The 27,738-nt window shown below is 44.7% G+C and overlaps 1 protein-coding gene across 18 annotated transcripts in view; it reads left to right on the forward strand.

Annotated features, from left to right (window-relative positions):
- Positions 1-27,738, forward strand: part of STX3 (syntaxin 3) — a 59,002-nt gene that overhangs the window by 15,856 nt on the left and 15,408 nt on the right. For 17 of the 18 annotated variants that reach the window (XM_063629872.1, XM_063629856.1, XM_055272139.2 and 14 more), the window contains exons 3-5: positions 10,043-10,126; positions 24,080-24,179; positions 25,917-25,991. In XM_063629872.1, coding sequence (XP_063485942.1) covers positions 10,043-10,126; positions 24,080-24,179; positions 25,917-25,991 — 259 coding nt within the window. The remainder of the gene's footprint in view (positions 1-10,042; positions 10,127-24,079; positions 24,180-25,916; positions 25,992-27,738) is intronic. The other variant, XM_063630341.1, reaches the window with a different exon arrangement.

Genomic DNA, 27,738 nt, shown 5'->3' on the forward strand with positions numbered 1-27,738 from the left:
CCTTTCTTGGGACTTTTTATCCTTCTTCTCTAGACCCACCTCAGGTCTGGAGAAGCAAAAGCAAGTAGGATGGCATGTGAGGATTGGACTTCAATGATTTTTGTATCCGATAAGCAGAATGCAAGTTCTTTTGAAACACACATAGAAGATTAAGAAATACCATGTATTAAGACACAAAGAAAATGCCAAATCTCACAGAATAAAAGTCATATAGGCCGTTTCCTAACAGTGATATAATTAGAAATGAATACAATAATTGTCCTCCCCAGGCTAATCCATATTGGAAATGTAAGAACGCCTTTCTAAATAACTCTCGGGCTAAAGATAAATCAAAGTAGAAATGACAAACTATTTAGAAATAAATGATTGGCGGGGTGCGGTGGCTCACGCCTGTAATCCCAGCACTTTGGGAGGCCGAGCCAGGTGGATCACGTGAGGTTGGGAGTTTGAGACCATCCTGGCCAACATGGCAGAAACCCTGTCTCTACTAAAAATACAAAATCAGCCGGGCATGGTGGTGCATGCCTGTAATCCCAGCTACTCAGGAGGCTGAGGCAGGAGAATCACTTGAACCCGGGAGGTGGAGGTTGCAGTGAGCCGAGATTGAGCCATTGCACTCCAGCCTGGGCAACAAGAGTGAAACTCCGTCTGAAAAAAAAAAAAAAAAAAAAAAAAAAAGGAATGATCACAAGAGTGGTAAATATCAAAATTTGGGAGAAGTAGTGGAAGAAGAATTGAGAGGGAGCTCTGTTTCTTTAAAAGCATATAGTAGAAAAATGACAGATTTAAAGCACATGAGGTAAATGCCAATGAATACATGAAATTCTCTCCTCCTGAGACATCTAGTGTTACCGTCTAAGAATTGGCATTAGAATTGCATCTTTGACAGAAACTCTTAGCAAAAACAAGGCCCAATTTTCTGCTTTAGATAGCACGATCTTGGGCATTTAATATGTGCCTAGCATTGCTCTAAACATGTCACCTGTAGTACTGATTTAATCCTTGCAACAATTCTATGAGCAGATTATTCTTGTCATGTCACAAATGAAGAAACTGAGGCACAGAGGTTAAGTAATCTGTTTAAGACCATATAGCTATTAAATGGTAGAGCCAGGTTTTCAACTCTGTATCTCTGTAGAGGTACAGAGATGCATCTGACTGCCTGAGTTGGATTATATAACTGGTATCTTTTTCACTCATGCATATAGGTTAATCCAACTTAGTTTTATGGATGTTGCGGTATCCCCTGAAATAAGCGAGAGTGTGTTCACTGAGCCTGAGTGGGGAGGGCGCCTTCACGTGCGTGTAGTGGGGAACAGCGGGAGCCCTGAGCTCCCACAGACTTGCCTGTGAGTCCTAATGAGGTCATTTATTAGTTGAATCATTTTGGATGAATTATTTAATTAAGCAGTTGTCTTACCTGGAAATGGGGAAAGTAATATGTGTCCCTCAGAAGGTTGATGGGAGAATTAATACATTTGAAACCACAAAAGTGCCTGCAACAACACACCCACACATTATCTATTATTATTATTATTATTGTTAGGGCACACTGAGTGGAGTGGGGTCCTCAGGGACCTTGGCTCTTGTCCAGTTGTCCACTGGCTCACTGGCCTTGGGCTCACTGATAGGATTTATTCTGCAGTGTCTTCGTCTTTCAAATAGGGCTAATTCTTTCCTCAAGTTGTTCAGCTAGGGCTTTCTTCGAAGTAAAAGCATGAGGCTCACTTAGGATATCATTATCTGTCGATTTCCTCTTGATTTCATCTGATGAGTGTGTTGGGGAAGATGGAATTAAGTGAAAAAGGGAAGTGTGCCCTCTGGGAGGGTTTCACTGGAAGAGAAAGCACAGCTTAGTGAGAGAACTGGGCACTGGAGAAGAGTCATTTGACTCTTCACATAGGAAACAGAGAGCATGGAGTGCTGGTTGAGAACCTACACTCAGAATTTCTGGCTCTTTAAAGAAGAGGGACTGGAGAAACCAGATGTTGGGCAGTGTGTGCATGGGTGTGTGTGTGTGTGTCTGTGTAACCTTTGTAAGTGGTGGTGTTTGTCTTTAGGAATCCCCAGACCCTCATTTGGAGGGAGGCAGTTGGGAGAAGTGGGTAGCAAGGACAAGAAAAAACAGGTGTCAGGCTGGGTGTGGTGGCTCATGCCTGTAATCCCAGCACGTTGGGAGACCAAGGCCGGGATCACCCGAGGTCAGGAGTCCAAGACCAGCCTGAGCTACATGGTGAAACCTCGTCTCTACTAAAAATAGAAAAATTAGCTGGGTGTGGTGGTGTGTGCCTGTAATCCCAGCTGTTTGGAAGGCTGAGGCAGGAGAATCACTTGAACACAGGAGGCAGAGGCTGCAGTGAGCCGAGATTGCACCACTGTACTCCAGCCTGGGAGATAGAGCAAGACTCTGTCTCAAAACAAACAAACAAACAAAAAAAACCCAGGTATGTCATTGTCTCTTTGAGTTAAATTTATTGGGAGATAATCTGGATTTATAAAGAAGCATCTGTGTCTCCAGAGAAATAATTGTTTAAATTTGGAGAAGAGAAGTTGCAAGAATTTGTACTCACTTGGTTGTGCCACGAGGGGTGCTGTCCCACCGGCCCACAAATCTTTAATGTCCCACTGTGGGAAGTTAAGGACCAGATATACCCTTTCCCCTCCATTATTTCTTTGACCCAGAAACTTTCCTGGGGGCTCCTGGGCTTTCTGCCTTGTCCTGGGACCCTTTTGTCTGCCTGGGGTCTGGCACCTGTGGCAGGAAGAGATTCAGAGCTGGTGAACAGTGTGCTCTTCCTCTGGGATGACTTCCTTTTTCTTTGCCTCATTCTGCCTTGCTGCTCTGATTTGTAAAAATTCTTAAGGAGATACTGATGATTTAAACTTACGTTGCAGATGTGTTTTAACTTGGAAAGGAGGGACAAACTCTTTCTTTTTAGAAAGCACTTGTTCATCTATTTCTGTGATTTTCCAACTTTTTTTCTTTCTTTTGTAACAGTAGGACTCTTTCTTAAAATGAAATCTTATATTGAATCCCAGTGTATAAAGCAGATAAAAGTAAAGCTCTGCAGATTGAAGAGGGAGTGAGGCTCAGGACGGCTACATCCCCCCATTGGCTTCCTCCTCCCTGAGTACTCTGAGTGGGGTTTCTGAGGCACATGTGAAGTTTCCCGGGTTTCCACAGGTCTGCACTGGAAAGCCAAGCCCCTCCTTAATTGATGAGAAAGGCTTAATAGAAACAAATGTTGTCCCCAAAGGGCCACAGCTCCACTCTCTCAGCCCAGGATGCTTTCTGCAGGGTTGGGCTGCTTAGCTTCTGGGCCCCAGCTGCTCTCAGTGAGAAGCTGCCCTGAGCAGCATGCAGTGCGATAAGAAGGGCTTAGGACAGATGACTTAAGCTTGAGCCGTGTTTCAGCAAATCAGTAGCTGGGAGACCTTGAATAACTTACACCTTCTCTGACCTGCATGTTCTCAACTACATGCTGCAGATGGGATTCGTTGACGTGGTGTACACAAAGCAGCTAGTGTCTTGTGGCCACCTAGCACCTACTAGGGGCTCTATAGGTTGCATATATTTTTATAAATTATATGAGCTAATGAAGAGAGGAAGCTGTGGTCAGATAGACTAACAATGATAGAGAAGGCAGTTGAGACAAAGACACTGAGCCTTGAGAGAGAGGAATTGCAGTTCAATTGCTTGAGGTTGCATTCTGGGCCCCTGAACTCTTTCTACTTTCTGTCCAGAGAGGAGGTCATAGCCCTGGCTGACGTTTCTGGATTTGGGCGCACACTTGAGGGGTAGGGTCGGGGGAGATAGATCCCAGGTTGGAGTTCATTGTTGCCTAAGTCATTGGTGATATCTCTCATCTCCTGGGGCGAGAGGCATCTAGAGGTTGGGGAGGGGAGGAAGTTGATGGCTGGGCTTGTGGTTCACTTGTATGTTTTTTATTGTGGCTGATATTGCCGCTACTGTAATGTTCCTATTACCACATATGTTGATTCTTTGATAAAGATGCTGAAGTTCTTTTCTTGGCTAAGCTCAGTCATGTGGGCTGAAGATAAGGGCATTGTATGTTTTCCTTGCCCTTGGGTTCTGATGCCTCTAGATCTGCAAGAGAGCACATGTGTGTCAGAAGGGCAGGAGCCCTTGCCCTGGGATTGGTTGAGCTTGCTCTGTAGGGAAGCCTGCTGGTAGCTCCAGTTTCATGTGACTCCAGATAACATGCGATGATGGCCTCTTCCTTGAGTTTTCTGATCTGGACCAAACTTTGTTGTTGTTTTGTATTTTTGGAAGTGGCATGCTACAGTGGGAAAAACTCTGCATGGGAAAATGGAAATTCAGAAACCTGGGTTCTACTCCTTTCTGTGTCAGTAACTCATTATTTCATCTTGAGCCTTGGTTTCCCCCTGGTTTCTGTCCAGACCTCCTCTCTGGACAGAAAGTAAAAAGAGTTCAGGGGCCCAGAATGCAACCTCAACGTTTCCCCTTTTCTAAGTGAGGGGATTTGATGGTAAAATCTTTAACATTGCATTCAGCTCTGAAAGTCCTGTATCTGAAGATACTCATATCCAGGTCAAAGCTATAGAGAAGTTGACTTGGCCAGATCTTATATATGATTGCTTTACTGAGTTCTTACTGTGTGCTCTACATTGCATAGGGAATTTTAAAATATTATCATATTGAATTCTCACAGCATCTCTGGCAGATAGCATATATTTTTTTATAGAAGGAGGCAAGGAAAAGGGGTGGATTTTGCAGGGATTCTCTCTGTTGCAGTAAAACCAAAGAGTACATTTTGGCAGTGCTGGTAGGCACGCAGTCACATTGCATGTGACAGGCAGATTCAGTCAGTTGGTATCAACTTCAGCTTTCTATGTGCCCAGCCTTGTGTCAGGTGCCCAGGAGATACTAGTAACACTTATGAGATAGTATCCCTGACTTCAAGTTGGTTAAAATTGAGCTTGAAGTTGAGATTGCAGCTCATTAAACTATTTGATAAACATGAAGTGGGGCAAGTTTTGTGGGAGAAATGCGCCCTGAGCTGGGCCTTAAGAGTTGTATTTGGATAGCAGAGGAGTATATGAATATTGGTTGTGGTTGGGAATAAGGGGGCATGGTATTAAGAAAGCCCAGGAGCAGGAAGCAATGGGATGTGTGCAGAAGACATAAGGAGATCAAGTTGATGAGCAGAAGGTGCCTGGGGGAGAATAGTGGGAATATAGCTAAACGCATAAATACGGTCAGCTTCCAAAGAGTTATGACAGACAGGCTGAGGACTTTTACACAGTAAGTAATAGGGAACCATCATGTATTGGGAAACAGGGACATAATGGGATTGGACCAGAGAGATAATGGAGGCGGGTATGGGCAGGAGGCTGTTGTAATGGTACAGGGTCTGCTACTCAAGCAAAGTCCAAAAATACTCTATTATTCCTATTTTATAGATGACGAAATTGAGGCTCAGAGATGTGTTACACGTGTGTAACTTTACAGGGAGGTAGCAGTGTGGTTTTGTTACATGGCTCTATTACATAGTAGTGAGGTCTGGGCTTTTAGTGTATCCATCATCCAAATAGTATACATTGTATCCATTAAGTAATTTCTTGTCATCTACTCCCCTGCACACATGCGTTGGGAAACAGGGACACACACATTTCTTTTTTTTTTTTTTTTTTTTTTTTTAAGAGGGAGTCTCGCTGTCGCCCAGGCTGGAGTGCAGTGGCGCGATCTTGGCTCACTGCAAGCTCTGCCTCCCAGGTTCACGCCATTCTCCTGCCTCAGCCTCCCAAGTAGCTGGGACTACAGGCGCCCATCACCACACCCGGCTAATTTTTTGTATTTTTAGTAGAGACGGGGGTTCACCGTGTTTGCCAGGATGGTCTCGATCTCCTGACCTCGTGATCCGCCCGCCTCGGCCTCCCAAAGTGCTGGGATTACTGGCGTGAGCCACTGCGCCCGGCCACACATTTCTTTATCCAATCATCCATTGATGGATACTTAGGTTGATTCCATATTTTTGAGGCTCAGAGGGGTTAAACCGTCTGTTTAATGTTCAGTGAGTAGCATGTGATGGACCGTGGTATAGAGCCCTGGCCATTCTGTTGCCATGGAGCCGATCTTACTGACTTAGCCTTTAGTTTGAGAACTTCCTGTGGTGGTGGTGGTGGTGGTGGTGGTGGTGGAGGAGGAGGAGGAGGAGGAGGAGGAGGAGAAGGAGAGGAGGGACAGTGATGACCCAAAGGGGATTCTGCTCACGCAGACCCACATCTTTTCAGCGGGGCAGTGGGGTTAGGTGCTAATGTATGCCTTATATTGTGCTTTCCCTATCTGATCGCTTTCAGTCCTCATAAAGGTCATAAGGTCTGTGGGGGTATTACTACTTACAGGTTAGAAACTCAGAGAGGTTCGGGACTTGACTGAGGCATCCCAGCCAGTAATTGGTAACAGCAGGTTTTGGACCTAGGTTTCCGTTTGCCCATTTCACAGATTCTCACTGAAGGCGACCAGGCTGCCTGGCTAGATCTGCTCAAAGTCAAGAAGTAGCCATTGTGGATGTGGGGAATCCCTGTATGGATACTAGGGGTCTCGAGAACTTACGTCATGATGCAGTAATAGGTGTCTGCCTCCCGTGCTCCAGGTCACAGTTGTTCTCAGCTTCTGGAAACTTCCTTTAATCCATCCCATGATGGTAGCCTCTTCCCATTTCCTTAACACATGTGTTTGAAGGCTGAATTGATGTCTTGTAGTGTATACGTGTGTGTGTGTGTATATATGTATGTGTTTGTGTGTGTGGGGGGAGGGTGTGTGGGTGTGTGTGTGGGTGTATGTTTGGAGGGGGTGTGTTGGAGTGTGGGTGTATGTGTGTAGTGGGGTGTGGGTTATGGGTGTCGGTGTGTGGGAGCTTGTAGATGTGTGTGGGAGGGTTGTGAGTGGGTGTGGGTGTATGTGTGGAGTGTGTGTACGTGTGTAGCATGTGTGTATAGGGTATGTGTGTAAGGGGTGTATGTGTGTGTGCTGTATGTGTATGAAAGGTATATGAAGGGCTAGGGGTGTATGTGTGGAATGTACGTGTGTAGGGTGTATGTGGAGTGTATGTGTGTAGGGTGTGTATTTATGTGTAGGGTGTGTGTATGTGGGGTGTGGGTGGGCGGGTGTATGTGTTGAGTGTGTGTATATATAGGGTGCGTGTGTATGTGGGGAGTGTGTGTGTGTGGGTATATGTATGTATACAGATATACTCGAGGTCTGTCCCCTCAGTCATTCTCTAGATGACTCTGAAGAAAGGATACTCCCCAAAAAGCTTATTGATTCACTCTCCTAGAGGAAGACCGGGTTACATCGAACTTCTTGGGAGCTGCAACTCTCTAGAGGTTGCTGAGGGGCCAGAGAGTTGATGATACTTGATGAAGAGAACATTTTGTCTCAAACTTTAGAAACTGATGGTGAATCCTGGCTGCTAGTCTCTGTGGAAGCTAGTTATTTATTCAGCTAAAATTGGTTAAATTTCTATTATATGCCTGGTACAGGATGAGCACTCAGGAAATGTGGAGTAAATTAATGACAAGTACAGTGCTCAGTTTTAATTGCAAGTGACAAAACCCAAGTCTGGCTAAATGAACTTAAAAAAGACCTATTAGGAGGATACTGTTCAACTCACTGAAAGAAGACTAGGGAAGATCTATAGAACCTCCCCAAAGCCAAGAGGTGTGGTGGGAAGCATGGGAACGAGGGCAGCTCTGGGAATTTCATGGACATCTCTGGGGGCAGCCATTGACAACTTGGGCCCATTCACTTCAGACTCCTTTCACAATTCAGATTCCTCAGGGAGCTTGGGTCACTGTTGATCGACTCCCCCAAATCATGTGGGGGGCGTGAGGGGTTGCTCCACAGAGGAAGGTGTTTCGAGCAGACACAGACACACATACAAGTATCCACTGCAGCTGGGTGCAGTGGCTCACAGCTGTAATCCCAGCACGTTGGGAAGCTGAGGCAGGTGGATTACTTGAGGCCAGGATTTTGAGATCAGCTTGGGGAACTTAGTGAGACCCCCGTCCCTACAAAACAATAAAAAATTTATCTGGGCCTGGTGGTGCATGCCTGCAGTCCTAGCTATTTGGGAGGCTGAGGTAGGAGGATCACCTGGGCCTAGGAGGTTGAAGGTGGGGTGAGCTGTAATTGCGCCATTGCATTCCAGCCTGGGCAACAGAGTGAGTCCTCCTGAATAAACTTGCCCCCCCTGCCCCCCCCCACCCCCCAGCCCACAGAATCTCCAGGAGTTTGTAGTCGGTGGGGAAAGACAGGTGAGTAAAGGGGTAAGTAAAGGGCTGTGATGGTTGGTGTCGAAAGTTTGTGCAAAGTGCAGTGGGAGCTTAGGGAGATTTTAACTTTTGCATGCGGGAGCCATACCCAGGTCAGGCATACAGACAGAGGTTGTCCGAGCTGAGTTTTAAGAGCTAAGGAAATTTTTGTCAGTTGGACCGATGCCTTTCAGGAGGACACCCTGTGTGATAGAGTGATCTAAAAGAATGGTGTGCCCAGGAAATGGTGTGTCCAAGTGCTTACTTGGTCTAGAGTGTGCATCATAGAAGAAGTATGGGTGGAGCTGGATCTTAAAGGGCCCCACGTGCTCTGTTAGGCACTGGGCCCTTAAATTCTAGGAGCTGAGCTATCATTGGATGATGTTATGTGGCAGAGGGACATGGTCAGTTCTGAGTTTGGGGAAGATGATCGGGGAGGTGGTAGCAGTGCCCTCAAATTCAACTCCCTTGCATGTGGCTATTAAGCTGGGGATGCTGATTGTTGCAGACTAGCCAGAGAATGAGATGCTGGGGGAGCCAATCAAGAGACTCTCCACATGGCTGGAGAATCCCAAATAGCCATAGGATTTCCGAGTAACAACTTCTGCTGTGGATTCAGGGGGATGCTAGTGGGTGAAGGAAAGAGGCTTCTGGTGACATTCATTGCCCATGGAGTTCTGAGTGTTCGAGAGTGCTGTATCTTGGACTTAGAGGGTCAGAGGCTGCTGAAGCTTGTGAAGAAGCAGGCATGGGGGGTTTATCCCCTGCCTCACCTCCACCTTTCACAACAGTCAGTTCTCTGTGCTTAGAAATCAGCAATGTGCTGTGCAGCAGCTGTCTGGGAAGAACATTGAAGAGGAATGTAGAAACAGCTCAGGCCCTTATGCTGGGTGGGAATGGAATCACTTCCTTTAGATGGCCATTTTGTGAATTTTTACAGAGGAAGTTGAATGAGATTGAGAAAGCTTGGGTCCCCAGAGTTGGCTAGGGGCCAGGGGAGAGCTTCCTCTTTCTTATAAACAGGAGCTTCTGACAGGGAGTGACATAGCATTGTTTCCTTTGTGATAGGTGGTTTCTGAAAACAGGAAAATCTTTACTCCTAATGTGAAAATTGAAAGCTTATGCTTTGTAGGAATTGTGTCTGGAACCTGTTTGAACAGCGTGGAGAAGGGTTTAGCAACCCTGGGGTTCAGATCCAAAAGATAAGTTCGATTTTACCTGTTGCCATGTTTTAGCTGTGTGGTTTTTGCCAAGTTACCTAACCTCCCTAAGTTTTAGGTTCCTCAACTGTAGTGAGTTACAGTAACTACCACCACCACCAACAGCAACAAAACCTAGCATGTGTTGAACTTACAGTGTACCAGGCACCATGCAAAAGCGTCCTATATTCATTATCTCTTTTATACCTTACACAATCCTATGAAGCAGGTAGTGTTGTTATCAGCATTTAACAGATAAGGAAACCTAGGCACAGCAAGATAGGTAACTTGCCAGTTCCTCCCTTCCTCACCCCCTCACCCCTTGAAAGAAAACACATACACACAAAACCCAGCAATTGGTAGAGCTAGGATTTAATTTCAGATGTTGAGACACCAGAGTTTGATATATCAGAGAGCTGTTATGAGTTTTAAAGGAAATTTTGTGTAAAATGCTGAATATAGTTCCTAGTACTTCATGAGCATTCAATAATGTTAGCCATTTATTGTGCTTTTAGTCTCACTCTGCTCTTTTTTGCCTTTTGCAGAAGCAGCTGACACAGGATGATGATACTGATGAGGTTGAGATTGCTATCGACAACACGGCTTTTATGGATGAGTTCTTTTCTGAGGTAGGCAACCTTCCTGTATTTTTTTCTAAGTGTACATAAGGAAACACTGTTTCCTTAGTAAGAATAAAAAACCTTAGATTTTTCAGGGTAGCAGAGGATGGGGTAACTAGGGTGGGATGGCCAAAGAAATTAAAATAACATTATTTTCAATATTTACTTGAATCTGGATTTTTAAAAATCTTAAGAAAGTCAGCAGAGGGTCAATTATGTGTAATTGAAGGATGCTTTTAAAGTCTTACACTGTATGACAACATTTTAATGATATCCTTTCTTGCTTAAAGTACATAACAAATACAGAATCAACCATAGGATCACAACCATGAGTATAAAACATTGCATCTTTAGGCTTGTGATTCAGATACATCAAATGTGTAGTTTTGAAAATTTTGGGGCCAGACATGGTGCCTCACGCCTGTAAGCCCAGCACTTTGGGAGGTCGAGGCAGGTGGATCACTTGAGGTCAGGAGTTCGAGACCAACCTGGCCAACATGGCAAAACCCTGCCTCTACTAAAAATACAAAAATTAGCCAGGTGCACCTGTAATTGCAGCTACTTGGGAGGCTGAGGCAAAAGAATCACTTGAACCCGGGAGGTGGAGATTGCAGTGAGCCGAGATCGCACCACTGCACTCCAGCCTGGGTGACAGAGTGAGACTTCGTCTCATAAAAAAAAAAAAATTTATAGTCCCTCTGACTGAATTCTAGTGGTAACTGAGAAACCAAGCTGCCAGTTTAGTTTTGTAAAAGTTCAACAGGGGCAAAAATGGGTTCATGTCTACAGATCCATGTACTCTGATCTTAAAGGTCCTTGATGGGATGGTGCTATGATAGGTAGGTGGTGGAGGAAAGCTTGTAGAGGCAGTAGTATATCGTGGATGAAAACACTGGCTTTGGAGCTGGGTACACTTGGGCCCAAATCTCAACCCTGCTTCTGAGAAGCTGTTGATTTCATGAACATTCCTTAACAATCTGTGTCTAGGCTTCCTTACCTGTAAATTAGGATTGATAATGCAATTTCCCATAGGTAGGATCACCTGAGCCTAGGAGTTTGAGGCTGCAGTGAGCTGTGATCATGCCACTGCATTCTAGCCTGGGCAACAGAGTGAGACCTTGTCCCCTAAAAAAAAAAAAAAAAAAAAAAATTCACTGGTTATCCAGTGTTTAGGTAAGAAAAGAAAAAAACAATAAACAACAAAAATCCCCATTGAGTTGCATAAGGATTAAGAGGGACAGGCCAGGCGCGGTGGCTCATGCTTGTAATCCCAGCACTTTGGGAGGCCGAGGCGGGCGGATCACAAGGTCAAGAGTTCGAGACCAGCCTGGCCAACACAATGGAACCCTATCTCTACTAAAAATACAAATATTAGCTGGGTGTGGTGGCGGGCACCTGGAATCCCAGCTACTCGAGAGGCTGAGGCAGGAGAATCGCTTGAACCCAGGAAGCGGAGGTTGCAGTGAGCCGAGATTGCGCCACTGCACTCCAGCCTGGGTGACAGAGCTAGACTCCATCTCAAAAACAAACAACAACAAAAAAACCAGGAGGAATAATGTTTGTAACACAGCGTAGCATCTGGCATATGTGCTTAATTGATGATACTTCAAAAAAACAAAAACAAAAAGCTCACTATTGTTGAAGTTTCTGCCACCATACTATGGTTTCTTAGGTTTTTAATTTCCCCTGGAAAGAAAACAAGAAGTATCATGCTCTTTTTGCAGAGAGCATGTGATGCTTCCCATCCTCTAGACTGTGGATGTGGAAAAGTAACCCTCCATTTTTTTTTTCTGAAAGGAATGGAGTGGGGCTTGACAGTTCGTGCCCATTTATCTGTTAGAGTAATAAACAGGAATTAAGAATAAACTTGAGTGTATGCTGGCCTGATTGGGAAGTTGGCTGTAAACTCTCCACAGATCCCCACCCTCCTCACAGGTGGGTCCATCAGAGTCATAGTGAGATCAAACAACACTTAGGCTTTGTGAGTCCAGTGTCACTCCAATTGTGGATCGTGGAAGGACAATATCCTTTCACTCTGTGATGGGGTTGGACTTAAGGAGATGTTTGAAGTCTTTCTAGCTTGTCTCAGTCTGCCTTGGAGAACCAGATACATTAAAGAACTTCTTCCCTAAGATAAGGAATCTTTTCCAATGCCTGTGTTCTCCTTTTTCTTCTGAGCCAGGCAGAGGGTCCCCGAGAGGACCCTCTTTGTTAGGTGGGAAGATGGTGGGCTTTGGCCTCTAAAACATGGTTTGAGTCCACTTTTCAAGCGTTTCGTAGCAATGTAACCTTGGTCAGGTTGCTTAACCTCTCTGAGCTTTAACGTCCTGCTCTGGAAATTGGGAGTGTTGGTACTTACCTTTCAAGGATGCCATGAGGATCGTATGAGATCACACATCTGGGAAGGATCGTCAGGCAGAAAAGCACTGGATGGGTGATGGCTACTTCTGAAGAGCCCTTTGAAGATTTAACAAGACCTTCAGGGCTGCTGCATTGCTTATTTCTTTCTCTTTGTTATATGTGTGTCTGTCATTTAGGGAAAAACCCCATGAAACTTAGAGTGGAGAAGAGGGACAGCATGTGGGGGTGGAAAGAACATGATCTTTGAATTAAATTCCATATCTGCCGCTAACTTTGTGATCTTGGTCACATTCCTTAACTGTTCCAAGTATCAGTGGCTTTATCTGTAAAACGGGGAGAAAAATATTCATGTCATAGATTTGGTGGAGATTAAAGGAGCTTTTGCTCAGAAAGTACTTAGCATGGGGTTCAGCAGCGTTACTTTCCTCTTTTCTTGGATCTGATAGAGCACAGAGAGGATAAGGCCTTGGGGGAGTGGGGAGAAGTAAGAGGGAGTGGATCAAGTAGGCTCTGGCCCCACCTAACATGGTCTGAATCTCAGCGCTGCCCATTACCAGTGGTACAATTTTGGAAAAGTTAACTACTCTAAATCACAATTTTCTCTGAAAGGAGAATATTACCTGTTGGTTTTTATGGATATAAGATGAGAAAGGGTATGGGTGCACCTAGCACAGTGCCTGACATCTAGTAGATATGTTCTCATCACCCTTCTGTCCCCCAATGTACTTGTGATTAAGTAGACCACAAAGTTTATTTTATAGAATGTGGTATAGACATACTCTTGAAATTGGGATAAATTATGTTTCAGAGAATAGAGATTTGGGGAAATGAGAGATTGTCCCCCTCTATGTGACTGGTGAGCATGCCCACTACACCCTGCAGGTTATATAGCTAAGTCACTTTGTTGGGAAAGCACTCTTGATAAAACTTACTGTTTGGACTGGTTCCAGCAGGTCACCCTTGGTTATTTGCTGAGAGCATGAATCACAGCTTAGTCATAGAGGCATTTGCAAGGTGCACATGAAGTCACAGGACCAGGGTGTTTTTAGAATGTGATTTGCACTGTCAGATTCCATTGTATCTTCTCTAGCTTCTTGATCGTTGGAGAAAAAGATTGGCCCTTGGGTTTTCAGGCCACTTTGGCTGATCAAGCCAGAGCCTGGTAAATGATAAACGCCACATTTTTGTCTAATTTGCAGTTGTCTATATTTTTCTTGGTCTGTTTGCTCAGTTGGCAGAAAGTAATGTTCAGAGGAAACAGACCTGCCTTTGGAGGCAGAAACATTAGGGGTTTATTGTTCTGTATTCGTTTATCTATTCATCAAGGTATTTGAGTGCTTACTGTCTTCAAGATAGCATGTTAGGTGCTGGGGATCCAGTGTTCTGTGTGACAGGATTCTCACCCCCTGTTGTCTCCTTATCTGTAAGGGTGATAGAAGTTTTTAAAACGTTGTTATATGATAAGAAAAGTGTCAGTAACGTACCATGGGAGCACAGAAGAGGAGGCGTTAAATTCTGCCTGGAGTGAGGAAGGTGAAGGAAGATTTCCCTGATTCTTAACTAGACTCGTCATCAGAATCACCTGGGGAGTTTTTTTTGCACATACACATACCTGATTCTTAGGGACTGGAATGGCTCAGACTTTTGGATTTTTAGGAAGTTCTTACAGATAATTCTGTTGCCTACTGCAGCTGTGCACCACTGCAAAGTGATGGGGAACCTTTGAAGATTTAAACAAGGAAGTGATGGGCTCAGAGTGTGTTTTAGAAAATTCACTCTGATGGCAGTTTGTGGAGGGTGCGAAAGACCTGAAATGGAAAGATCAGCAAGCTGGTGATGGAGCCTTGACCTGAATCTGTGATCCTGAGCAGCAGTGTAGCCTATCATTTAGGGATGCTTTTGATTAACTGTGGCTTAAGCAACAAAGATATGTAATTATTTTGCATATGAAGAAGTTTGGGGTTAGTGACGGTGCCGTTTAAAGGTCAGCTTGGGGTTCTAGGTCAGCATCGCTGTGATCCTCTTGGCTTTTCTCTTAGGATTGTGAGAGAGAGAGTCTGTTCTGATTATCTATTGTTATATCACAGTATAGCCCCAATATTTAGTGGTATAAAACAACTGTTTTGTTTTGCTGACAGATTCTGTGGATTAGGAATTCAAACAGGGCAAAATGGGTCTGGATTATCTCTGCTCTACAATTTCTGGGGCTTTTATTGGGAAGACTTGAACAACTGCAGGCTAGAATCTTGTAGAGGCTTTTTAAATTTTACTGTCTGGTGCCTTTACTGGGGTGGCTCAAGGGAAAAGCTCAGCAGAGACTGTCAATCAGAGCACCTACACTTGGCTTCTTTCTGTGGCTTGGACTTCTCATAGCTGGCCCACGTAGGGCTATTGAACTTGTTACTTAGAAGCTCAGGGATGCAAGGCAAGTGTTCCAGCTACAGAAGTTACATAGCACATCACTTCTGCTTGGCTCTATTACTGAAGCAGTCACAAGCCTGCCAGATTAAGAGAGTGGTACATAGGTCCCACCTGCCTGTGTTTTGAAACCACCAGTGTCAGAGCTCTATTTGGCATCACCCTGTGACAGCATTACAAGCATTAAGAAAGGGTGCAGCTAGAAAAGTCCAAAGATCCTTTCATCAGGGAGGAAAACTGCCCAGATCCTCCCATCTGACTTCCCCTGTGGCCTCCTGGATAGCACTGGGTCACATGGTGTGGGCCTCCTTAGCTGGAAGGGACACCAGGAAAGTGAGTACTCAGCAAAGGGACAGGATTGCCAGGATTGCCATCAAACACATCATGATTCATCCTCTGGGGCTGGCAACGCCACTACCCAAACAAAGTCAGACTTCTGTTAAAAAGAAAGAAAGGGAAGGGGCCAGGGAATGGCTGTTTGTTGGGTCAGTCAAAATGCGTTGTCACGGATGGCAGTGTGAGATGCAAAAAGCCTTCTGTGATCAAATATGTTTGAGAAATGCTTCCTACTCCTTTCGTCTCTTGGAAACTTAAAATGCACATTAACTTATTGAAAGCTCTAAGAAGTCTTGTAATAAACCAGCTTAACTTGGCTATCCTAGCATTTAATTTTTCACAGCAACACTTTCTAACATGGAACTTCTATTAATAAGGATGAAAGTTTTCTTTCTTTTCTTTTCCTTTTTTTTTTTTTTTTTTTTTTTTTTTTTTTTTTGAGACGGAGTCTTGCTCTGTCGCCCAGGCTGGAGTGCAGTGGCGCAATCTCGGCTCACTGCAAGCTCCGCCTCCCGGGTTCACGCCATTCTCCTGCCTCAGCCTCTCCGAGTAGCTGGGACTACAGGCGCCCGCCACCACGCCCGGCTAATTTTTTTGTATTTTTAGTAGAGACGGGGTTTCACCGTGGTCTCGATCTCCTGACCTCGTGATCCGCCCGCCTCGGCCTCCCAAAGTGCTGGGATTACAAGCGTGAGCCACCGCGCCCGGCCTTCCTTTTTTTTTTTTTTTTTTTTTTGAGATGGAGTTTCGCTCTTGTCACCCAGGCTGGAATGCAACGGTGTGATCTCGGCTCACTGCAACCTCCGCCTCCTGGGTTCAAGTGATTTTCCTGCCTCAGCCTCCCAAGTAGCTGGGATTACAGGCATCCACAACAATGTCCAGCTAATTTTTGTATTTTTAGTAGAGACAGGGTTTCACCACGTTGGTCAGGCTGGTCTTGAACTCCTGATCTCAGGTGATCCACCCGCCTTGGCCTCCCAAAGTGTTGGGATTATAGGTGTGAGCCACTGCGCTGGCCAAAAGTTTACTTTTTTGAATGCTCTCTTAGTTTGGGCTGCTATGAGAAAGTACCATAGACTGAATGGCTTATAAACAATAAGAATGTGTTTCCTACAGTTCTGGAGGCTGAAAGTCTGAGACCAGGATTCCAGCATGATTGGGTTCTGGTGAGGACTCTTTTCTGGGTTGTGGACTGCCACCTTCCTGTATCTGTATCCTTACATGGTGGAAAGAGCAGGCTAGCTCTTTGGCCTCTGCTTATAAGTGTACAAGACACAGTCATGAGGGCTCCACCCTTACAACCTAAATGCCTTCCAAAGGTCCCATCTCCCTCCAAGTACCATCACATTGGGGATTAGGCATCAACATATTAATTTTGGGAGAGCACATTCAGTCCATAACAAGTATGCATTTGTAGTAGTATAACAGACCATTTGTAGTGATATAAGAAGCATACTTATCTCCTGCAGTTACTTATATTCATTTATTTCTTCAACAAATGTCTACTGAGTGACCCACATGCTTGACAGTGATGAATATCAAGTAGTCTAAGTTGAGCAACACGTGGTCCTAGTGCTTGAGGGGGTCTGAATCAGTTCTGGGAGAAGTTAGGGTGGATAAATTGTGGGCATAGTGCAGCAGAGCCTGGCTGGGGTGAGGGGTGGGTGGAACAATACCTGGCTGGAGGAACATGAGGTGACCAGTCTTGAAGCATACGGATTTGCTAGGTAGGCTTGATTTTTGTTAGAACTAAGAACCTCAAAGTGAATCCAACTTGGAAATCCACACATTAAATCTAGCAGGTTAAATACTTTTTAATTCTTTAAGTAGAATATTGGATGACAATGACCTACCAAGCAAACTGGTAGATTCTGCATTTCTGGGCTCTTCCAATGGGGCAGGCAGGAAGTCTTGCCAGTCATTTGCCTATTTGCATTGAGGCCCATTCCCTACTGTCCTTCCTCTGCTCTTCTCTGTATCACAGGGAACTACATTTCCCAGGTTCACCTGTCAATTGTTTTTGGTATATTTGACTAAGGAGAGTGTTATGGACTGAATGTTTGTGTCCCCTCAAAATTCATATGCTGGAGTCTAATCTCCAATGTGATGGTATTTGGAGGTAGGGCTTTTGGGAGGTAATTAGGTCACGAGGGCGAATTAGTACCCTTATAAAAAGAGACGGGAGAAAGATGATCTCTCTCTCAGCCATGTGAAGATACAGGAAGAAGGCAGCTGTCTACAAGCCAGGAAGAGGGTCCTCCTCAGACATCAGATCTGCCAGTGGACTTCCTAGCTGCCAGTACTGTGAGACATATATCCTGTGTTTAAGCCACCTAGGCTATGGTATTTTTCTTTTTTTTTTCTTTTTTTTTTTTTTGAGACGGAGTCTCTTTCTGTCGCCCAGGCTGGAGTGCAGTGGCGCGATCTCGGCTCACTGCAAGCTCCGCCTCCCGGGTTCACGCCATTCTCCTGCCTCAGCCTCTCCGAGTAGCTGGGACTACAGGCGCCCGCCACCACGCCCGGCTAATTTTTTTGTATTTTTGGTAGAGACGGGGTTTCACCGTGGTCTCGATCTCCTGACCTCGTGATCCGCCCGCCTCGGCCTCCCAAAGTGCTGGGATTACAAGCGTGAGCCACCGAGGCTATGGTATTTTTCTTACAGGAACCTGAACAGATTAAGACAGTGAGGTACTAGCAGAAGACTCAAGGAGGAGGGAAGAGGCCATGGTTTTCCTCCCTTCTCTCTCCACCTCAGACATGCCTTCTTCACGGCCTCAGCTCTTTCTCCATAGACTCTGCCTCCATGGTCCCAGTTTTGCTGGTCGCCTCCACCATGCTCTGGCCCCCATCAGACAGCTCTGGCTTTAGGCTCTGGCAACCTTGTCTTCCTTCTCTTTCCCTCTGACCTGCTGTTGCTAATTTTCAGAGTGCCCCAGCAAACTTCTGTTTGGCTTCTTGATGCTTCCATCCCTGCATAAACAATCCCTTTATTATATTACTTTGATTAAAATAACTAGATAGGTTTTCACTTTCCTGACTAAAGTTTGAGTGATGCAAAGCCCCAACACACTTAATTTACTTGAGATTATTGTCTCAGAATACTTGTTTTCATTGGTCAGTATAATTCTGAGTTCATTCTTTTATTTTCATTCATAAAAGGAGAATTAAAACACTAGTCCTGGTCTTGATAAAATGCTTTTGGGACTTGACTTCCATTGCTTGGTTGACTGAGGTGGCCTTTTCCCTTGCTTTTCATCAACATTTGTTTTCTAAAGCAAAGAAGCAAACAAATTAAAGAGGACTTGACTGAGCAGCTCTAATATGAAGACTGGGATTCTGTCATTTTTGGGGGAAGTAAAGGTGTATAAATTGTGAAAAGGAGGGATCATTTGACAGTTAAAATCACATTACTCTTGTCACCTCGGAATAAGTTTTCAATACGTAAATATGCAGCAATTAATGCTCAACTAGAGGTACAAGGTACCTGGGAGTTTAGGAGAGGCAGAGACTAATTCTTAGGGAGAATAAACAGAGCTTTTTTGCTTTGCCTTCCATCTTACCCCATGCAACCTGCCAGTTCCACAAACTAGTACTTTCTCTGCTTTTCCTTGTTTAATTAGATTCCACTGGCTAATTAGGTCCAGAAGGAAGAGGCCATCCATATCTCGAAAATAACTCCTTCCTTTTAGTTAGATTATAGTTATTAGTATAATATAGTAATTATATTTGGCCACGCCCAACATGCAGAGTGATTGACTTGGGTGTTGACTTTAGATTTCCTTGGGTGGCTACTGATGAGGTCAGACTGTTTTATTAAGACTTTTTTACAGGATTGCCATGAGGATTAAATGAGATATGCCTGTCAATGCACTGCATAGTACCTGGCATATGATAAATGTGCAGTAATTGCTGGCATTTTTGTGTTTATCATTGTCATCACCTAACATTTATTGAACATGTATTTTTTGTTAAACATTTGGCATGCATTGTCTAATTTAATATTCACAAAAACTCTAAAGTGGGAATTGTGATAATTCTCATTTCACAGATGAGAGAACTGGTGCTTAGGGACACTTACGGGGTGCGTTCAAGGTCATAAACCTGCTAAGAGAGATACAGCAGAAACTGGAACCTGGTCTGTTTGATCTTAATTCCTTAAATCCTATATTATCTGGATTCCCATATTACTAACAAAGCATTGAAAAGTACATTTTAGGCTGGGCCTGGTGGCTCATACCTGTAATCCTAGCACTTTGGGAGGCTGAGGTGGGCGGATCACTTGAGCTCAGGAGTTCGAGACCAGCCTGGCCAACATGGTGAAACCTTGTCTCTACTAAAAATACAAAAAAAAAAAAAAAAAAAAAAAAAGAAGGTTGGTGTGGTGTCGGGTGCCTGTAATTCCAGCTACTTGGGAGGCTGAGGCAGGAGAATTGCTTGAACCCGGAAGGTGGAGGTTGCAGTGAGCCAAGATCATGCCACTGCACTCCAGCCTGGGCAACAGAGCAAGGCTTTGTCTCAAAAAAAAAAAAAAAATTTAATAAACAATGTGCAATGAGAAGGCACTGGGAATATATTAGCTGTAAATTTTATGTGGTGATTTAAAAAAAAACACTTTTAGATTGGTTTCCTTGGTCAACAGTACTTCTTGAGGGCTCATTTTGTAAAAAGCTTTCTATAGGGAGCAGTGGTGAGAAGACAGAGAAATAAGGATCATGATCTCTGTGAAAGGCAACTGATCCATTCTCCCAAAACAGTGGATTGAACATGCGCATTAACCTGATGTGGGCTGAATATGCATGAACTTGGGAGAGAAGGTATAGGAGCCTTCCTTAGGCGTTTACCTGGTTCAGGAGACAGGATTTAGTATTCCTGAGTTCAAACCTCGGTTTTGTCTCTTTCTGCAGTATAACCTGGAGTAAATTTCTCTACTTCTTTGAGACTCGATATTCTTATATGTATAAAAAGGAGATGATGATAGCCTCATAGAAGTATTGTGAAGTGCATAGCATCATTTCTGATACAAGAATATGTTTAGTCAATTTTAGTTCTTAAATATATGACTATGCAGAGTAATTTTAGATGTCAGTATACTTAACCCCAGACAAACACATGCAATAGCCCTTAAACGTTTAGATTGGGCACTTGTCAGTTTCCTATACCCCTTCCCTGCAATTGCCTCATGATTTTTTGATTGTGTGGCAAATGCACAAAAGGAAACCACATATAGCTGCCATTTCACACCATTAAATACTCAGAAAGTCACCTTTGAGGAAAACCAGTACTTCTAAGAAAAAGCAAAGCTACGAAGTTCAAAAAAAGAAAGCTCTATGGTTGGCCAGTTGCCATCCTGAGGTCCCAAAAAGGTCCTGTGATTATTTGGTGAACTGACTTAAATTGCTGTGAAATCAGATTCCCTGAAATGCCTCCAAATAGAGAGGTTGATGCAGTCGGAGGAAAGAGACCAGCTACAGTGGGTGGAGGATGGGTGGGGTGGAATGGAGTGCTCCCTGGGCCTGGGAAGTCCCATAGGCAGGTTGCGGACAGAGCACCCAGGACCAGTTCTCCTGTGCATAGGGCAGGGTGAGCATCAGCCATCCAGTCTCCAAATGCCTGTAGTGACACTGAGCCTGAGGTCTGCCATTCTCATCCTAGGAACTTCTATCTCTTCTGTGTTTCTACCATTGACTAAACTTTGGGTCAGGATACTCTTCAGTTTATAAAATAATTTTCCAGATGAGAGAATTTCTGTGACAACCAATCTGTTGAACATGCAAAATCTAAGTCCTTCATGGCTTGTTAAAATTTGATAAACTCATTTAAAAATGTTTATTGTGTTTTCTTCTAGAAAGCCTTTCTTCCCCCCTCAATCCTGTAAAACAGTGTAATTGCTTTGGCAAGACAGTCATGTGGTGGAACTGGAAACATGGTGTGATGCAATGACATGAGTTCTAAGAGGGGCCAGTAGATTCTGAAGTGGTCACACCCCTAGAGTCTGTGAGTGTATTAGTTTGTTTTCATGGTGCTGATAAACACATACCTGAGACTGGGCAATTTACAAAAGAAAGAGGCTTAATGGACTTTCAGTTCCATGTGTCTGGGAAAGCCTCACAGTCACAGCAGAGGTCAAGGAGGAACAAGTCACATCTTACATGGATGGCAGCAGGCAAAAAGAGAGCTTGTGCAGGGAAACTCCTGTTTTTAAAACCATCAGATCTTGTGAGACTTACTATCACGAGAACAGCACAGGAAAGACCCACTCCCATGATTCAATTGTCTCCCACTGGGTCCCTCCCACAACACATGGGGATTATGGGAGCTACAAGATGAGATTTGGGTGGGGACACAGAGCCAAACTGTATCAGTGAGTATTCATAGGTTGTAAGAGGCCCTTTTTATAGCTGGGTAGGGCTGGAGTGCTGCTAAACAGTACAGATAATTTAAAAAGTTAACTCTTCAATCTAATGGAAAAAAGCATCCCACTTGGAGTGTGGAGGGCACTGTTTGCATGCTGTCTCTACCACCAGCTATGTGACCTATAATTTCTTTAAACTTGTTTCCTCATTTGAATAATGGTACTGGTCCAATCTTATAGGTTGTTTTGCAAACTCTTAAAATGCTTCACAAATATTTGAGTAGTTACCTGTATGTATATTTACATGTATATTCCCATGATATTATTACATTGTAATTTTATTCTACATCTTTCAGCAAGCAACTCTACTCTCAAACTCTGGCACATCTAAGCCAATATATTTATAGAGGGGAAAATCCTGTGCTCCAGTGGCAAAAGTACTGATTTGAGGACTAGAGAGCTCAAGTATTATTTCTCCTATTTTCTTTCTTTTTTCTTTTCTCTTTTTTTTTTTTTGAGACAAGAGTCTCACTCTGTTGCTCAGGCAGGAAATGCAGTGGCACGATAATGGCTCACTGTGGCCTCAACCTCCCAGGCTCAAGGGATCCTCCGTTTTAGCCCCCTGAGTAGCTGGGACTGTAGGGGCATGCCACAATGCCTGGCTGCTTTTTGTATTTTTTGTAGCGATGGAGTTTTGCCATGTTACCCAGGCTGATCTTGAACTCCTGGGCTCAAGTAATCTGCCTGCCTCGGCCTTTCAAAGTGCTGGGATTACAGGCGTGAGCCGTTGTGCCTGGCCTTTCCTATTTTCTGTTGAATATGAAGAGCTATAATCAGGTTTTGAAAAAGGTGAAGTATCCATGGGAAAAGAGGGTTACTGGAAGCTGCATATGCATTGAGTTTTATTTTTGTTGCATCTCAGATGTTAGGATCCTACTGTATGACATTTTACAAGATTTCTGTTTGTTAATTGTTGCAATGTTGATGTGCCCTTCACTTTGAGAGTGAAGCGGATAGACCCTGCAGGTGTTGAGGTCTCTCCTTCCTGCCCTGCTCCCTGTACATAGGCTTCCACTGCAGCAGGGCTGTGGTACCAGTGGCACAGGCACCTATGAAGGGGGAGCTGAGGCTGCAGTCAAAGCTCATGCAGGAATGTCTGGCAGTGGCGTTCTACCTGGGAATGAAGTGCTGCTGGAAATATTTTATGATACCCACAGCCTTGTACAATCAGGAACCTTAGAAATATGCAGAAATGGGCTGTGGCTCGAGCTACTGGGTCCTGATTGTCTGCGGAAATCAGTTAGTACAAGAACATATGTCCTAGAGAAGCTTGGGCTGTCTCCTGAGACCTTCATTGCCTAGTATCTCTTTTTTTCTCTCCTTGTCTTCTTTATCTGTTTCTGTTTTTTTTTTTTTTTTTTTTTTTTGAGACGGAGTCTCGCTCTGTCGCCCAGGCTGGAGTGCAGTGGTGCGATCTTGGCTCACTACAAGCTCCGCCTCCTGGGTTCACGCCATTCTCCTGCCTCAGCCTCTCTGAGTAGCTGGGACTACAGGCGCCCGCCACCATGCCCGGCTAATTTTTTTTTTTTTGTATTTTTAGTAGAGACGGGGTTTCACCATGGTCTCGATCTCCTAACCTCGTGATCCGCCCGCCTCGGCCTCCCAAAGTGCTGGGATTACAAGCGTGAGCCACCGCACCCGGCCTTTTTTTTTTTTTTGAGACAGAGTTTCGCTCTGTCGCCCAGGCTGGAGTGCAGTGGCACGAACTCGGCTCACTGCAAGCTCCACCTCCCGGGTTCATGCCATTCTCCTGCCTCAGCCTCCCGAGTAGCTGGGGCTACAGGGGCCTGCCATCATGCCTGGCTAATTTTTTTTTTTTTGTATTTTTTAGTAGAGACGGGGTTTCACCGTGTTAGCCATGATTGGCTTGATCTCCTGACCTCATGATCCATCCGCCTCGGCCTCCCAAAGTGCTGGGATTACAGGTGTGAGCCACCGCGCCCAGCCTATCTGTTTCTGTCTTTTTCTTCCTCTCATTCTGTGTTTTTCACTCTCTAGGTTTGTTCTTTTCCTTTCACTTCTTTCTTTTCCTTCCTTCCTTTTTCCCCTCTCCTTCATTCTCACTCTTTTCTGTTCTCACTTTTTGGGCTTTAAGGCTCTGCCTGCTAAGTTCTGCTGATTCTCCCCCTCTGATCATTCTTCATGGTTTTTCTTAGCTCTTCTTGACTTTGGCCTGAATCCGTCCATCCAAAGTGGGTGAATGTATTACTCTCAGGGAGCAACAAGTACGGATTTTTAACAACTGTTCTGTTGAGATGACTTTGTCTGACCATGGAAAGGGTACTCACTGGGCAGCTGAGGACTTTAAGTCATTATCTTCTTCCACAAACCCAGAAGATGGGCAGCTTTCACCAGCAGCTCTGCCAAGCGTTTATCTCAGCCATGGACCTGTACTTCCTCTTTGATGATGAAGGTTATTGTCTTTCTGATTATAGATTGAGGAAACTCGGCTTAACATTGACAAGATCTCAGAACATGTAGAGGAGGCTAAGAAACTCTACAGTATCATTCTCTCTGCACCGATTCCAGAGCCAAGTGAGTGTTTACTTAGAACTGAGTCACCCAACAATCCCCCTTTCCTTGGGGCTGAGCCAGCCTTGTTTCCTTGCCCTTCGTGAGCAGTAGGGAAGTGTACAAGTTACAGGGCACTAGTGTACATATTATCTCATTTCCCTCCCCTTTACCTTACCTGAGCTCCTACTGCCTGGCCACAGTCAAGGTTTTCTCTTCATAGTCCCACTCCAACCATTTAGCGAGACTTTCCCTGTTTCCCAGCTAGTCCCTCTTCCTGACTAGCGACGATTCCCACTGCTGCTTACATACCCTGTGCCCTGTCCCTCCTCTGAGCCTCTGCGTATACTATTTCCCCAGCCAGAAATGCTTTTCCTAGCCCTCTTTCTGAATCCTACCAGATCAAGTCCATTTTTTCTTTCCATGAGGTGTTCCAAAATGGTTCAAGTTCATAGAAATTCCTTCTATCCCTAAACTCCTGTTTGTTACCACCACCTAGGCAAACGCTTTTTCTCCCCTAATTGTTTGCAAGAGTGTCCAACCTTTTGGCTTCCCTGGGCCACAATGGAAGAAGAATTGTCTTGGGCCATACATAAAATACACTAATACTAATGATAGCTGATGAGCTAAAAGAAAGGTTTGCACATAATTTTCCTGTTATCAGCCACCACAGATAAGCAAAAAAATCCGTGCGTTCCACGGTTTGGACATGGGTGGTTTAGGGCTATATTTTCAGTTCCTTAAGAACAGGGAACAAGCCTGACCCTGTCATTCCACTCTTTCATTTTTCCCATGGGCCCTATTACTTAAAGACTGAAGTGGGAACACTTTAGCAGAGCATATGGGCATTGTCTTGATCACATTCCTGTCTTCCCAGCCAGCCCGTCTCCTGCCATCCTCCTCCTGCTTCCCATGCTTCAGCCAGAGCAACTCTGTCTGGTTCCCCAGACATTTCCTGTTCACTCATACCCTTTACTTACTGTTTCTTCTCGTGAGATTCCTGCTCGTAGTCTCTTTCTCCACCTGGCCAACTCGCAGGCTTTGAGACTCAATCCTGCTCATCTCCGTCTTTAGAAGCTTTTCCAGATCCCTCCAGGCTGTGCACACCTTGACCAGAACTCATACCTTACTCCATGCTGCATATTGGAGCTGCTGATTTATTTCTCCCTTGTCTCCCACTAGACTGTAAACACCTTGCAGGAAAAATCTAGATCTTCTTTCTGATTCCATAGTTTCTAGCTCTGTTCCAAAGTTGTAGTAGGGCCTGAAGGATGGCTTTTGAATGAATGGTTATAGCCAATACTTAGTTTGCTCCATACAACCTAGGATGTGTGTAGTAGGTATATCATAAATATTTGCCTCATTTTAAGTTGATTAGCCTTGGTTGAAATCTCTTTTCCCCATAAGCTCCCTAGAACCTTCTCAACCGAAGCCCCCATGGTAGGCTCTTTCCTCTAAAAGCAGAGTTCTCACAGTTTTATGTGCCGCAGGATTACTTAGGAGGGTTGAAAGGGCTGATTTTGCGGTTCCAACCCTGGGTGTTTTTATTCTGTAGACTGAGATGGGGTGCCTGGAAAATGCCTTTAAAAAAATAAGCACTCTGTGATTCTAATGACAGATTCTGGGGAGTGCGTTGGGATAAATACCATTCTGGCAGTGGATGCCTGAGAAAGCTCCCCTCCTCCAATGATGATTGCTGTAGCTCACAAAGGAATCAGTCCTCTCCTTTCTAACGGATTCTGCCTGCCTTTGTTTACCCAGAAACCAAGGATGACCTAGAGCAGCTCACGACTGAGATTAAGAAAAGGGCCAACAACGTCCGGAACAAACTGAAGAGTAAGAAGGGAACAAAGAAAACAAGCCAGTCCCCACCACCATCTATCTCAGCTCCCCTAGGGTTCAGCTTTCCGAACTGAAACTCCTCTTGATGGAAGTGACACCACTTGGTCCATCTTTGCTTGTGGTTTGGGCTCTGTCCCCACAACGATCCATTGCAGCCCAAGAAATTTACCTTTTCTTAAATCCTGACTGTACTGGAAAGAGTCCAGAATTGAAGCTAGGAGATGAGAATTAAAATGTGCTTTCAGCTGCTGAGTAGTTGTGTGACTTGGTCCTTTAACTTAGTCTTTCAACTTTTCTTTTTTTTTTTTTTTTTTGAGACGGAGTCTCGCTCTGTCGCCCAGGCTGGAGTGCAGTGGCGCAATCTCGGCTCACTGCAAGCTCCGCCTCCCGGGTTCACGCCATTCTCCTGCCTCAGCCTCTCCGAGTAGCTGGGACTACAGGCGCCCACCACCACGCCCGGCTAATTTTTTGTATTTTTAGTAGAGACGGGGTTTCACCGTGGTCTCGATCTCCTGACCTCGTGATCCGCCCGCCTCGGCCTCCCAAAGTGCTGGGATTACAAGCGTGAGCCACCGCGCCTGGCCTTTTTTTTTTTTTTTTTTGAGACAAGAGTCTCACTCTGTCCCCCAGGATGGAGTGCAGTGGCACGATCTCGGCTTATTGCAACCTCTACCTCCTGGGTTCAAGTGATTCTCCTGCCTCAGCCTCCTAAGTAACTGGGACGCACCTGGCCCATCAACTTTTCCCTTATTGGTCTTATTTCCCTGGCAACTACATACTTTTTTTTTTTTTTTTAAGACAGAGTCTTGCTCTGTTGCCCAGGCCAGAAGGCAGTGGCTCAATTTCGGCTCACTGCAATCTCTGCTTCTTGGGTTCAAGTGATTCTCATCCCTCAGCCTCCCAAGTGGTTGGGATTACAGGCATGCACCACCATGCTCGGCTAATTTTTGTATTTTCAGTAGAGACGAGGTTTCGCCATGTTGGCCAGGCTGGTCTCGAACTTCTGGCCTCAAGTGATCCACCTGCCTGGGCCTCCCAAATCGCTGGGATTGCAAGTTTGAGCCACAATGCCCGGCCACCTACATACATTTGAATAGTCATTTTAGAGATATATAAATGCAAGAGATATCATTCAGTCTACAGATATTTCTTGGTGGGCTAGGCATACCACCTTCCCATACCCTCACTCCCCCCATTTGGGAGAGTATAGTTCAATGAAGCTACTGTCATAGATTGAGTTCTTCCAGAGCCTAGAAGGTTTACTTAGTTCTGTTGCTAGAGCCTGCATTCTTGCCCAGTGTATTTGGTGCATGCATGCTATTGATCAGAAGAGAAAGCATTATTGCTCAGCTCAATTTACCATTTCTTCCCCCCAAGTATATTGCAATAACTATTTTAACTGGAGGAGTCATTAGTAGCAGATTCCAGTAATAACAGTGACAGTGCACCTGCCATTGTGCTAGGCACTTTATGTGTCTTCTCATTTAATCTTCACATTAGTATTGTGAGGGAGGGACTGTTAGTTATTCTGTTTTACAGACAAGAGAACAGGTACATTAAGAGAGGTTAAGTGGCTTTTTCAAAGTCACCCCCAGTAAGTGCCAGGGCAAGGATTCAAGCCTAAGTCTCAGGGTGACCAGAACCTATGCTGTTAACTGTTATGCCAAAACCTGGTCATCGTAAAGGCTGCGGAATGCATGTCCTGTGGCTCACCTGGGAGCTGACCTTTTGAGGTGACACC

Source organism: Symphalangus syndactylus, chromosome 1 (assembly GCF_028878055.3).
Source record: "Symphalangus syndactylus isolate Jambi chromosome 1, NHGRI_mSymSyn1-v2.1_pri, whole genome shotgun sequence".
Lineage (NCBI taxonomy): Eukaryota > Metazoa > Chordata > Mammalia > Primates > Hylobatidae > Symphalangus > Symphalangus syndactylus.